Below are 14,415 nucleotides of genomic sequence, written 5' to 3'. Positions count from 1 at the left end.
TCTAGAGAAAAAACGATTTTTTTATATGTCTCTGTTTTACGTCAGTGTGAGAGTTCAGCATAAAAACATAAGAAATAGGAGCATGAGAAGGAATTTGGCCCCTAAATCTACTCCGCCATTCAGTAAGATCATGGCTGATTGTAGCCATGACTGCACTTTCCTGTCTCAATTTCCTTTAAAATCAAAACAAACGGCATCAGATCTGAATGCCACTGAGTGTCAAGCCAAACAGCCAATGCAAGATGTTATTGAAATAAGGTTGCCAACCCTTCCCAAATTGTCCTAGCGTCTTCTGGACTTAAAAATTAATTTACTGGGTATGCATACCCAGAGAGAAAAATGGTTAGGGTATATAAAAAAAATTGGAGTTGACAGTGTGTTGCTGGAAAAGCACAGCAGGTCAGGCAGCTTTCTGAGGAGCAGGAAAATCGACGTTTCGGGCTGGAGCCCTTCGTCAAGAATGAGGAAGCCTGCTGTGTTTTTCCAGCAACCCACTCAACTCTGATCTCCAGCATCTGCAGACCTCACTGTCTCCAAACAGAATTGGAACTGGGTCCAAAAGGGCATCAGCAAAAATGATTCAATTAGGCAGCTCAGAGTTTGCTCTCATTATGCTGGTGCTCCTGGAATGGATATGCCACGAGCATGGATGCAGGGCCATAATACGTAGAAGTTCTTGCATTGAAAACTTCTAGGAATACATGCTACCATGGGTGGCAACCAATATCAAGTGCTACATGGTTCCTACTGCACGATTTATTTCTTTTCACAAATTGTTCAGTCCATGCTCTGTTCAAAAAGATTTGAGATCTCAGAATCACAGAGTTTAGAAACAGACCCTTAGGTCTAACCAGTCCATGCCGAAAATATTCCCAAATTAAAGTAGTCTGCACTTGGCCCCTATCCCTCCAGACCTTTCCTGTTCATGAACTTATCCAATTTAAAATGGATAATGGCAGTTCATTCAACACACAAACCACTGTATAAAAAAAGTTGCCCCTCGTGTCCTTTACACCTTAAAAATATGCCCCCTAGTTTTGAACTCCCCTAGGGAAAAGGTCCTTGTCATTCACCTTATCTATGCTCCTCGTTACTTTTTAAACCTTCATGAGGTCACCCCTCAACCTCCTGTGCTCCAGTAAAAAAATGTCCCAGTCTTTTCAGACTATTTTATATCTCAAACCTTCTATTCCCAGCAACATCCTGATAAAGCTCTTCTGAACCCTCTTCAGTTTAATAATATTCTTTCTATAAAGGGTGACCAGAACTGCACATAGTACTCTAGAAGCAGCCTCACCTATGTCTTTTACAACCTCGACATAACATCCCAACTCTTATACTCAAAGATCTGAGCAATGAAGGCAAGCGTACTCAATGCCTTCTTAACCACCCTGTCTACCTGTGATGCAAATTTCAAAGCATTATGTACCTAAACCCCTGAGTCTCTGTTCTACAATACCCAGGGCATTACCATCAATTGTATAAATCCTGTCCTTATTTGTATTACCAAAATGCAAAACTTCACATTTATCCAAATTAAACTCTATCTGCCATTCCTCAGCCCATTGACCCAATTGAACCATATCTCTTTGTAACCTTCTTCACTACCCACTATGCCACCAATTTTGGTGTCATCTGCAAATGTACTAACCATGCTTCCTTATTCTCATCCAAATCATTTATATAAATGATAGAACAGGAGTGGACCCAGTACCGATCCCTTTGGAACACTGACCACAGGTCTCCAGCCTGAAAAGCAACACTCCACCACTACCCTCCCTGTCTCCTACCACAAAACCAATTTTGTATTCAATTGGCAAGTTCACCCTGAATCCCATGTGATGTAAATTTACTAATTGGTCTACCATATGGAACCTTGTCAAAGAATTTACTAAAGTACAAGTAAACAATGTCTACCAATCTGCTCTCAACATTATTTCATTAAAAATGTCAAAATGTGCATCTTTGGGGTATCATTCCTGACCAATCCTATTTGTATGTTGCACTATTGATATTATACACAAAGTGAATTGTAATATATGAGAGAATTGTGGGGATTGGAACTTCAACTGATCTTACTATATGCATGGTACTTAGTATAAATACAATAATATTAAATATTTGCTCTTCCCAGTGCATTAGTCATTCACAACAAAAGCACAATCTCAAATAAAGCTGTGTAAAGTTAGAGAAATTCATAAAAATGCCAAGTATACCTAGGATCTTGTGACTACATTCTGTTTTAAACTACATTCAAAACAGAAGAACTAATATTAAAAATCTTTGATCATGGGAACAGACATTTAACTTGGACCTGTTCCACCATTGAAATAGATCATGGCTCAATCAGTGTCTTTAGTTTTTTTTAAGAGGAGAGAATTCAGGTATCTATTGCATTTTAAGTGAGGAAGTGCTCCTTGCCATCAACCTGAACAGCTTAGCTGTAATAGAAAGATTGTTCATTTATTCTGGACTCCCCATCAAAGGTAATAATTCACTCTGTCTATCAAACTATTTGGTAATTTTAAACTTTGCAATTATATCTCCCTGCAATATTTGATAGTCATGGAAATACAGACCTGATCTGTAATCTGACCTCACTACTGTACTCCATGACTGTTTATTTCCTGAAATTCTATGCACAAACCTAAGTACCTACTTTGGTGGGATCCAACGTGAGATTTATAACTTCTAGACCTTTGTCTTCAGTCAACCAGAGATAAAGGACAGCATTCCATTGGCATTTTAAATATACTTCGTATTTACATCACCAGTGATGTCTGTCTAAAAACTCTATTAGACGATAAGATGTAGGAGTAGAAGTAACTATTCCGCTCATCAATGAGATCATGGCTGATATGATAATCCTCAACTTTACTTTGCCACCTTTCTCTATAATCCTCAATTCCCTTACTGATTAAAATTGTCAACCTCAGCCTTGAATATACTTAGTGACCAAGTCTCTGCAGTAAGGAGTTCCAAACTCACTACCTCAGAAGAAATTTCTGATCTTGGTCTTAACTGGGGTGAACCTTTATGCTCTCTGTCCTAAACTCTGCCACAAGGGGAAATAATCTCTCAGCATCCCCCGAGAATCTTATGAAGTCACCTCATTCTTTTAAATTCTAATGAGTGCAGGTCCAACCTGCTCAATTTCTCCTGAAGAAAATCTCTTCAGGCCCAGAATCAACCCAGTGATGTTTTTTCTGGGTTCCCTCAAATGCTTCCTTACATAAAGGGACAAAAATTATTTACAATATTCTCAGCGTGTCAGACTAGTGTATAGAATTATCAAGAATTCCATATTTTGATGTATCATTCCCTTTGAATTATAGGCCAACATTCCATTTGTATTCCTTCTTATGCACTGAACTTGAATGGTAGCCTTTTGTAATTTATGTATCAAGGATCCTCAGATCCCCCAGTTCTGCAATCTTCAATAAATAATATTCGGCTCATGTATTCTCCTTGCCAATATACTTAGCATCACATTTTCTCACATTATATTCCATCTGCAAACTTTCAGACCACGCACTGACCCTCTGTCAATCTGTCATCCTCACCACTTGCCATCTATTTTTGTGTCATCTGCATACTTGTCTCTAGTGCATTCAATTCGTTCATCCAGGTCATCAATATATTGTGGATATTTGTGCTGCCAGCACTGATCTCTATAGCATCTCACTAAATAGAGGCTGCCATCCTGAAAATCTCCCAACCTCTCTGCATCTTCTATGAGTTAGCCAATCCTCTATCTATGCTAATATACAACCCTCATCATCACGGGTTTTTATTAAGTAGCCTTATGTATAGTACTTTATCAAATGGCTTTTGGAAATCCAAATATATTACACCTGCTAGTTCTCCTTTATCACCATGGCAAATTATAACTTAGATCTGCTAACTGGAAGATACACTTATTAGTCCAAGGCCTGTCCTTTCTCTGCCCTCCAGTTCTCTCTGGATCTTGTCATTTACTTACTTAAGACTCCAACTTCATTCTTGAAGTCCTGGTTGGGACGATGGATAGCAAGATTCTGCTACCAATTTCTTTCACTGTAGCCCAGATCCTGGTCTTGGTCTTGAAAGCCCTCTTTAAATATAATTCCATCAGGTTTGCTTTGACCAGGCCTGTCTTCAGGGCCGGTGATGGTAAATCTGCCACTTGCAGGCAGTTGAAATACTGCCAGCCTCAGTCACAATGTCCTGTAGGTCTCTCTGATCAGTCCTGCATTGTATTTCTTCATTGGTGATATCGATATTATCCCTCCCAGTGATGCCCAGGATCTTCTGTAGATGATATTAGATTAGATTCTCTACAGTGTGGAAACAGGCCCTTCAGCCCAACAAGTGCACACCAATCCTCCAAAGAAAAACCCACCCAGACCCATTTCCCTCTGACTAATGCATCTAACACTATGAGCAATTTAGCATGGCCAATCCACCTAACCTGCACATCTTTGCATTGTGGGAGGAAACCGGCGTACCCAAGGGAAACCCACACAGACACGGGGAGAATGTTCAAACTCCACACTGACAGTCGCCCGAGGTTGCAATCGAACCTGGGTCCCTGGCGCAGTGAGGCAGCAGTACTAACCACTGAGCCACCGCGCCACCCCTTTTTTTTTAAAGAGGGAGGCATTACATTTTACCCTCTTTAACTAAATTCAATCCAACACTGCTTTTTTATAATAATTTTTTCACTTCATTTTATACATCTGTTCAAGATTAAACATGGCACAAAATGTTTGCACTGCCAGCAAAACACAAATCCTCCAAACAAATGAAAGAAGTCAATACCTACCTGCTGCTCATGGTCATTCTCCTGTGAAGTTCTATGTCAAGCTAATTGAACTCCCAGCAAGCAGCTTCATCCAGAATATTTGAAGATTCAGTGTGGTTGCCTATTGAAGTTGGTTATGACTCAATCCTTCATTGGAACAGATACCACACGTAGCAAACCAGGTGTGCTGTGGTAAGTGGTAATATACACTGAAAATATTAATACTTCATTTTTGTACCTTAAACAAATGTATTTTCATAGATTCATGAGAATCAGTTCCCTTTTGTCATGAATTAAAGGTGTAATATAATTCATGTTTGCGTGAATGAAAGTAATAATTTGGCTACCTAGTTTATTGTAATTCCTTCAGGACACAATCTATTGTTCACTTGTCTATTTGTGTACAGACTGATACTTTCGTTTTCCGAGATGAATGGGAGAGTGCTGTAATTTAAGCTCTTAAAATTGTTTGGACGTTATTAAATATTGAGAAAAAGATCTCCCATGCCTGTCTTTGTTCCAAGGAATTCTGTGTCTCAAAACTGTCACAATATTAAATATAAGCTGCACTGTTACTATAAATAGAAAACAAGCATTTTTCTGAACATTTTGCACTTAAATATATCTTATATTGTTCTTCCTAGGTGTATATTATCAGCATTTATAGAATCAGTTATACACTTAAGATATTTAACATTGCAAGTCTAAGTGCTGCTAACACTGAATAATTTGTTCAAAATGTAAACCAATTTCCAATTGGTCTGCTTTTGCTTTTGAACAACAGGACCAAATACATCTCCACCCATCACTGAATCAATCATTTCCTCCATTAACTATTTCATTTATTATCAGATCTATCCATCATAAACACACTTACCTAGCTCTTTCTACCATCAACTCATTTCAACTCCTCATCCACCTCTTCCATCATATAACTCCTTCCACCATTCATTAACATCCAGGAGCCTCATCAGTTCATTACTAGATTGTTCTATTTCAGCTCATTCATTTAACTTGATTTGCACTAAGACCTTTCCATCACCCTTCCAAGTCAATTCTAGTGCTAGGTAACTTGATCATTAATTCATTTCAATAGGACTGTAGAAAGGTTACAGCACAGAAAGCGATGGTTTGGTTTATTGTGCCTGTATTTACTAAATAATCTAGCAGCCCATTCTAATCTCATTTTCCAGTGCCTGGTTCATAGCCTCGCAGATTACAATACTTCAGTTGTAGATCCAGACTCCTTTTAAGAACTGCAGATGCTGGAGATCTGAAACAAAAGCATAAATTACTGGTCAAACTTAGCAGGTCTGGTAGCATCTGTGGGGAGAATGCAGAGTTAATGTTATGAGTCTGATGATACTTAAAGTAACTTTGCAATGCTCTTCATCTTCTGAAGAGTCACTGGATTCAAAACATTAGTTCTGCTTTCTCCCCACAGATACTGCCAGAACTGCTGAGCTGCTTCAGCAATTTCCGTTGTTATTCCTTTTCAGTGAGTGGACAGTTTCCTCCTCAATCACAAAACTGGGCAACACCCATGACCCCCTTGGATGAAAATAACTTTCCTCCTGACCACTCAAATCTTTCTGCCAGCTAAGCTATTGAGTAGTGGAAGATGGGAGGAGGTGGTGATTATTGGGACAGTCAGCAACAATCTTGCACTTGTGCAAAGCCCAGAGGTGTTGTCACCGACCATGTAAACAGCGATAGCTAATGGTGCTCAGCGAATGACTGCGTAAATGACTTGGACAAGTCTGGGTGGGATGCTTTTTAGAGGGACAGTGTGAACTCGATGGGCTGAAGAGCCTGCTTCCACATTGTGGGAATTCTATGATTCTATGAAATCTAAATGTGGGCGGCACGATGGATCAGTGGTTAGCACTGCTGCCTCACTGCGCCAGAGATCTGGGTTCAAGTCCCATGTTAGGAATTGTCTATGTGGGGTTTCCTCTGGGTGGTCCAGTTTTCTCCCACATTCCAAAAGATGTGCAGGTCAGGTGAATTGGCCATGCTAAATTGCCCATAGTGTTAAGTGCATTAGACAGGGATAAATGCAGTGAAATGAGTCTGGGTGGGTTATTCTTCGGAGGGTCGTTGTGGACTTGTTGGGCCAAAGGGCCTGTTTACACACTATAGGGAATCTAATCTGTAGGAAATCTACTCTAAATAGACTCAACGGGGAAATGAGGATAAAAAATGCAATGAATTCTTTATTGCACCTGTGTTGAGAATTTGACAACACCTTTCAATCTGTGATCACTACTACCTAGAAGGCAGCAGGTGCATGGGAACACCATCACATGCAACCTCCCTTCCAGCCCACATGATTTGAAACATGATCATCCTTCACTGTCACTGGGTCAAAATCTTGGAACATCCTTCTTAACAGCATTGTGGGTGTCACTACTGCACATAGACTGCAGCAGTTAAGGGTATCTCACCACTACCTTCTCAAGGGCAATTTGAGACAGGCAATAAAATTCTGGTCCAGAATCCACAAATGAATAAATTATTAAATAAGGTGTCCACCAATAAATCCAACAGGGAATTCAGGAGAAACTTCTCACATGAACAGCAGAAAAACAAGAAATGCATTGAAATGACAATTTGCATGTCTATTAGACACTCCAAATTGCTTTACAATGAATTAAATGTTTTTTGAAGTGAACTCACCTGGCAGTCAATGTACAGTCAGAAAACTCCTCCAAACAGAAATGTGATGACGACCAAATAATCTGATATCTTTAGCAGTGAGATTATGGAACTCACTGACAGAGGTGAAAAGTACAGATGCATTTAAGGGGAATTTAGATATAGAGAAAGCAAATAAAACACATGCTGAGTAGAACTGACAAACAGGTGGAGGGAAGCTTTTTGTGGAGCATAAATACCAGCATGCATGTATGGGGCACAGGGATCCATTTATATAGAAACCTCTAATACAGGAATACTGTGAAATGGCAGACTCCATGAATAACTAAGGGTGACATTCAAGTAGATTCACACCAAATTCAGTGTTTAAAATAACTACTTTATAAATACTTATATAGCATATACTTTATTACTGAAAAGAAGTTGTCATTTTTTTGTGAATTTTGAGTGGCAAGGTAATGAAGCAAAATACAGTGAAAGCTGAATCAGGGAAGGAAATGTGTTTAGTCAAATGTAATAATGTAGTATTGTAGTCACATAGTGAAGGAACTATACATGATATAAACCATCAAAACAAGTTGTTCAGGTAATTATGAAGACCAAAATGAAATCAAAATACCATTCAAATAACTATTGTCAGACTCTGAACTCGGAACCACTTTGTTATAGAAGTGGATTGAAGGAATGAGATCAGCTGGAATGTTGCACTCATATAGGAAACATTACGACATTGTGTTTCTCAAATGAAAACTATGCTTAATGCCAACAATAATTCCATTGCAAAAAAATTGTGTTTCTTCCTTTATTGGGGTACAGCATGCTTCACCCTCTGGAGTACATAAAGATATACCACTAGGAGGCCATGTATTTGATGGCTTTTTCAAGAAGCTATCTGACTTGGCCCATTATGCTCTTTCTCCATAGCCACAAAAATGTTTCCTTTCAAATATTTTTCCTACTTACATTTGGACATTAGTATCAAATCTATCTCCACAACTTGTTCAGGCAGGAAATTCCAGATGTTCTAGATCTTAACTCACTGGGTAAAAAAAAATTCTGCTCATTGCCCACAAAACCTGAATTACTGTGTCACTGAGCCTCATATAATTGGTGATTCTTCAACAGCTATGATTGAGAGTTCAACATGCTATTCAATTACAGAACCTTGGGACAAATTCAATCTTGCCTTCACCTGAGGAGCCCTTTTCTGTACAGATTATTGTTTTGTGATTGATAGTGAGAGATCTGGATGTTCTTTTCCTGAACTCAGATGTGCTAAGCCTCACTGCTGTCCTATCTGGCCAGGCATTGGTTTGAGATGATTCAATTCTTTTAAGAATCTTTTCTCACAATTTTTACATTCTTCTGTCTTTGGTTATTTCTATCGAGTGAATCAAAATATTGATAGGATTTCAAATGTAATAGACTGGAATGTCTGCAAAATCCTGTGAGGTTACCAAGCCAATTAGAAACAAATTGATTTTACATTTGATAATTCATCAGTACTTTGACAATCTCACACAGGATGACTGATGTAGGATGTCGAAAAATGTTATTCACCTTCTCAGCTGTGGGCTGAACTTAAATGTTGGCACAGAGGGAGCATTATTCCTTACTTAGTCTGTGGGGCTTAGATAGGGACACCATAGTTGGTGGTTTAAATTGTATCTAATTCTGTGCTGTATCTTCCCAGGGAGTGTTTGATTCTGACATTGGATGCCTGAATGGAAAGTGCTTCATTCCCTAGCACAGATATTTTTCGACATGACCACCAAAAATTCAAGACAGAATCTTTTTTTGTAAAGAATGTCTTTATAAAGAGTTCTGAAATTAGTGCCATATGTTAAAATGCTTAACACCTTAAGTTGCTTGATTTCTTCCTTGCAGTGATGTGGAGATAGCTTTCAAATGACTGAACATTTCATTTCCTTCCACCCACAATGGCAGTTAGCTCAAAACAAACTGGATCCCAGCAGAAATCAAAGATTCCAGAGGCAGTTGAGTGAAACCAGGAATGTTGGAGCTTCCCCCATGTTCAACTGATGCCAATTCAATCAGGGATGACAGTCCTAGAATTCCTCTTGCAGCCACCATGTACTGAGGTCAGATACCTCAATTCAACATGCATCAAAGACCCAATCGCTGCATTGTACTGGGATGATCTGTGGTGTAGGGTATCTGTAACACATTATTCACCTTCCTCTTTAACTCTATATGCTGTCTTCTTAATACATTGCTGTCATTCTTCCATCTACCAGTGACAGGACACGAGATCGATATGCCGGTTCACAGGTGAGTTTCTTTCTGCTAGGTTGACTACTGCATACCACACTCCCCCCAAAGTCCACCTTCTGTGCTACCTCAGGCGCCCATCACTTTTGATTGGTCCCAGTTCAGATTTTGGGTCATCTGATAGAGAACTCCAGATGGTCTTTTGACAAGGTGGTAACAATGGGCATGGTGAAGGTTCAACTGTACACGTGTTGGTAGCTGACCAGAATTTGCCTACACTTTCATATATCCACAATTCAAGAGGTCTGTCAACTAGCTGTGAGTTATGGAAAGCTTCCTTTATAGCAACATCTGATGGAGGAAGATTTAGAATCCCATTGAGGTGCTGGAAATTCTGGTCCATATACTCATTGTTCGGTGGGCCGGCATGTAACCACTGGTCTTGTCCTGGATCACAGAAAGGACAAAGGAAAATTTATTTTTATTGATTAACACGAGAATAGTTGCTGTTTATGAAAGAACAGGTCTTAACTGGGGCACTTCAGCCAATAATCTCCACTACTGAGGGATTGCTGCACTATCAAAGTTACATCTCCTGGATGAGCTGTTAGACTAAGAAATGTCTGCCTTCTCAGGTGGACGCAATAAATCACACCACAATATTTGATGATTTTTGGTATCCTGGTCAATATTTATTCAGTGTTTATTCAATATTTATGCCAGTCACCTTGGCTTCCACACATCCTCCAATGCAACAGTGACTAAACATGCATATTTTATATTAATAATAATCTATTCTTAATCTAATAATTAATTTGATTGAGAAGGCATCTATCGTTGCAAAGGGGACAGTATAAATACAAACTCATTCTTTTTTAGGTGATAATAGAACAGGATCCCAAATGAAGTATTCAACTGCAGTTCAGCTTGATCTGACTAATTTTTTCATTGGGTGTAGATGTCATTGGTAAGGCAGCATTTGTTGACCATTCCCAATTGCACTTAATCTGATTGGCTAGTGAGGCGATTTCAGAATGTAATTAAGAGTGAACCACATTGCAGTGGGTCTGGAGTCACATGCAGGCCAGACCAGGTAAAGATGGCATATTTCTTCCTTAAAGAAAAGGAAGGACAAATGTGACACAAATTGTATTTTCTGACAATTGTTGATAGTTTTATAGTTGACATTACTGGATTTCAATTTCAGAATTTAGCAACATTTGCAATGGTGGGATTTGAACTAGACCATTATCCTGGGCCTCTGAACTTAACCACTACAACACCGCACACCCACATTCTCTACTCTTGCACAATAATGGTTTATTTATTTGTACCACTCACTCTTGACAGAGAATTGATTTGTTGATTTCCAATAGATCAGTGATCTAATTCTCACAAACCCCATCACAAACCAGAGACTAACTGGGGAACTCCTAGTCTAGATAGTTTCAATATGACATAGAATGTTACAGAGCTTATGAGGTAGGGTGCTGTTAGTCAACAGAAACTAGCAACCCTGTGTACTCTCAAACAGTACAGCATGACATCAGCTCTCAGTCTCTACCAATTCTGTGCTCAGAATGCTCATCATTAGAGAAACATCATGACTGAGATAGGTGAAATTGTTAGACACACCACACAATACACCAAACATTCATCTCAAGCACATAATATAGCAGTGAATGAGGCCATTCAGTACAATATGTCTCTTCAGTCATTAAGCCCCACACTTCGTCTTTTCTTCAAAGCCTGCAATTGTCCCCAACTTACATATAAGATGAAAAAACCAGAAGTGGGCCATTCAACCAGAGTAGGAGCAGAAGTAGGCCATTCGGCCAATCGAGTATGATCTGTCATTCAATGAAATCATGACTGATCTGATGATCCTTAACTCCATTTTCCTGCCTTTGCCCACAACTCAATTCCCTCACACTGCTTTCAAATCTATTTTAGCCTTGAAAATATGTAATGGTCCAGCTTCACCATTCTTCTTCTAATATTCTAGGATGCATTTTATCAGGTCTCAGGAACTTATTGGTCATTAGTTCCCTTAGCATTTTTTCCATAATGAAAAGGCTTTTTATTTTTTTTTCATTTGGTCCCATATGATTTAATAATTTTGGAGTATCTTCTACTGTGAAGACTGATGTAAAAATCCATTCATCTCCACTGCAGTTTCCTGGTTCCCCATTATTATTTCCCAACCTCATTCTCTAAGGGGTTTATGTTAACTTTGGTCCCGTTCTTTTTTACATAATTAGGGCTCTTACCGTCCATCTTGATATTACTCACACGTTTATCCTCAAATTTTATGTTTTTTTTATTGTCATTTGTTGGTTTTGAAAACATTCCAAATTTTCTGTTTTAGCACTAATAGAGTCATAGAGTTACACAGCCTAGAAACAAACCCTTTGGTCAAACCAATCCATACCAAACATAATCCCAAACTAATTTATTCCCACCGGCCTGCTCCTGGCCCACATCCCTCCAAACCTTTCCTATTCATGTACATTTCAAAATATCTTTTAGATGTTGTAATTGTACATACATGCATCACTTCTTCAGGACATTCATCCCACACGTGAACCACCCTCTTTGTAAACATTTTGCCCCTCATGTCTTTTTTAAATCTCTATCCTCTCACCTGAAAAATGTGCTCCCCAGTCTTGAAATCCTCCAATGTAGGGAAAAGACAACCACTGTTAACTCTATACCCTTCATTATTGTATAAACTTTTATAAGGTCACCTCTCACCCTCCTCAGCTCCAGTAAAGAAGGTCCAAACTGCATGTCCAACCTTGCCTTATAACTCAAACTTTCCATACCCAGCAATATCCTGAACCCTCTTTTGAACCCTCTCAGCTTAACAATATCCTTTAGAACATAGAACATTACAGATCAGAACAAACAGCTTTGGCCCTTGATGTTGCGCTGACAAGTAAAACTAATCTGAAACCCATCTAACCTACACTATTCCATTCTCGTCCATATTTCAATCCAATGACCATTTAAATGCCCTTAAAGTTGGTGAGTCTACTACTGTTGCAGACATTGCATTCCACACCCATACTACTCTCTGACTAAGAAATTATTTCTGATATCTGTCCTATATCTAACACCCCTCAATTTAAAGTTATGTCCCCTCGTGCTAGCCATCAACATCCGAGGAAAAAATCATGTCCACCCAAACCCCTGATTATCTTACATGTCTTAATTAAGTCACCTCTCAGCCGTCTTCTCTCTAACGAAAACAGCCTCAGGCGACTCTCTCTGTGGAGTTTGCACATTCTCCCCATGTCTGTGTGGGTTTCCTCCGGGTGCTCTGCTTTTCTCCCACAATCCAAAAATGTGCAGGTTAGGTGAATTGGCCAAGCTAAATTGCCCGTAGTGTTAGGTGAAGGGGTAAATGTAAGTCTGGGTCTGGGTGGGTTACGCTTCAGCGGGTCGGTGTGTACTTATTGGGCCGAAGGGCTTGTTTCCACACCGTTAGTAATCTGTATCTGTATGTCCCTCAGCCTTTCCTCATAAGGCCTTCCCTCCATACCAGGCAACTTTCTAGTAAATCTCTTCTGAACCCTTTCCAAAGCTTCCACATCCTTCCTACGTGGTGACCAGAACTATATGCAATACTCCAAGTGTGGCTGCACCAGAGATTTGTACAGTTGCAGCATGACTTCATGGCTCCAAAACTCAATCTCTGTACCAATAAAAGCTTTGCCTTCTTAACAACCCTACCAATCTGGGTGGCAATTTTCAAGAATCTATGTACATGGATCTCTCTGTTCATTTACACTGTCAAGAATCTTATCATTAGCCCAGTACTCTGCATTCCTGTTGCTCCTTCCAAAGTGAATTACCTCTCACTTTTCCGCATTAAACTCCATTTGCCACCTCTCAGTCCAGCTCTGCTGCTTATCTATGTTCCTCTGTAATCTACAACATGCTTCAGCACTATCCACAACTCTACTGACCTTAGTGTCATCCGCAAATTTACTAGCCCACCCTTCTATGCCCTCATCCAGGTCATTTATAAAAATGACATACAGCAGTGGACCCAAAACATGACTAGTAACTGAACTCCAGGATGAACATTTCCCATCAATCACCACCCTCTGCCTTCTTTCAGCTAGCCAATTTCTGATCCAAACCGCTAAATCTCCCTCAATTCCATGCCTTTGTATTTTGCAATAGCCTAGTGTGGGGAACCTTATCAAATGCCTTACTGAAATCCACATTCACCCCATCAACTGCTTCACCCTCATCCACTGTTTGGTCACCTTCTCAAAGAACTCAATAAGCTTTGTGAGGCACGATCTACCCTTCACAAAACCATGTTGACTATCCCTAATCAACTTATTTATTTCTAGATTATTATAAATCCTATCTCTTATAACCTTTACCAACACTTCACACACAAACAAAGTAGGGCTCATTAACCTATAACTACCAGGGTTGTCCCTGCTCTCCTTCCTGAACAATGGAGGAGAAAGTGAGGACTGCAGATGCTGGAGATCAGAGCTGAAAATGTGTTGCTGGAAAAGCGCAGCAGGTCAGGCAGCATCCAGGGAACAGGAGAATCGACGTTTCGGGCATAAGCCCTTCTTCAGGAATTCCTGTTCCTTGGATGCTGCCTGACCTGCTGCGCTTTTCCAGCAACACATTTTCATTCCTGAACAATGGAACAACATTTGATGTCCTCCAGTCTTCTGGCACTATTCCTGTAGACAATGACGACATAAAGA

General features: G+C 39.6%; 1 protein-coding gene across 2 annotated transcripts in view; it reads right to left on the bottom strand.

Moving 5' to 3' along the window:
* Positions 1-8,229: 8,229 nt before the first annotated feature.
* Positions 8,230-14,415, bottom strand: part of xylt2 (xylosyltransferase II) — a 194,538-nt gene continuing 188,352 nt past the window's right edge. For both annotated transcript variants that reach the window (XM_088000364.1, XM_043714272.2), the window contains exon 11: positions 8,230-10,120. In XM_088000364.1, the coding sequence (XP_087856490.1) occupies positions 9,798-10,120 (323 nt within the window). In that variant the 3' untranslated portion in view covers positions 8,230-9,797. The remainder of the gene's footprint in view (positions 10,121-14,415) is intronic.

The sequence above is a fragment of the Chiloscyllium plagiosum genome, unplaced genomic scaffold (assembly GCF_037043375.1).
Source record: "Chiloscyllium plagiosum isolate Xiang-an unplaced genomic scaffold, Cpla_swu_hap1 HiC_scaffold_25, whole genome shotgun sequence".
Lineage (NCBI taxonomy): Eukaryota > Metazoa > Chordata > Chondrichthyes > Orectolobiformes > Hemiscylliidae > Chiloscyllium > Chiloscyllium plagiosum.
This window is presented reverse-complemented; position numbering and strand designations above follow the sequence as displayed.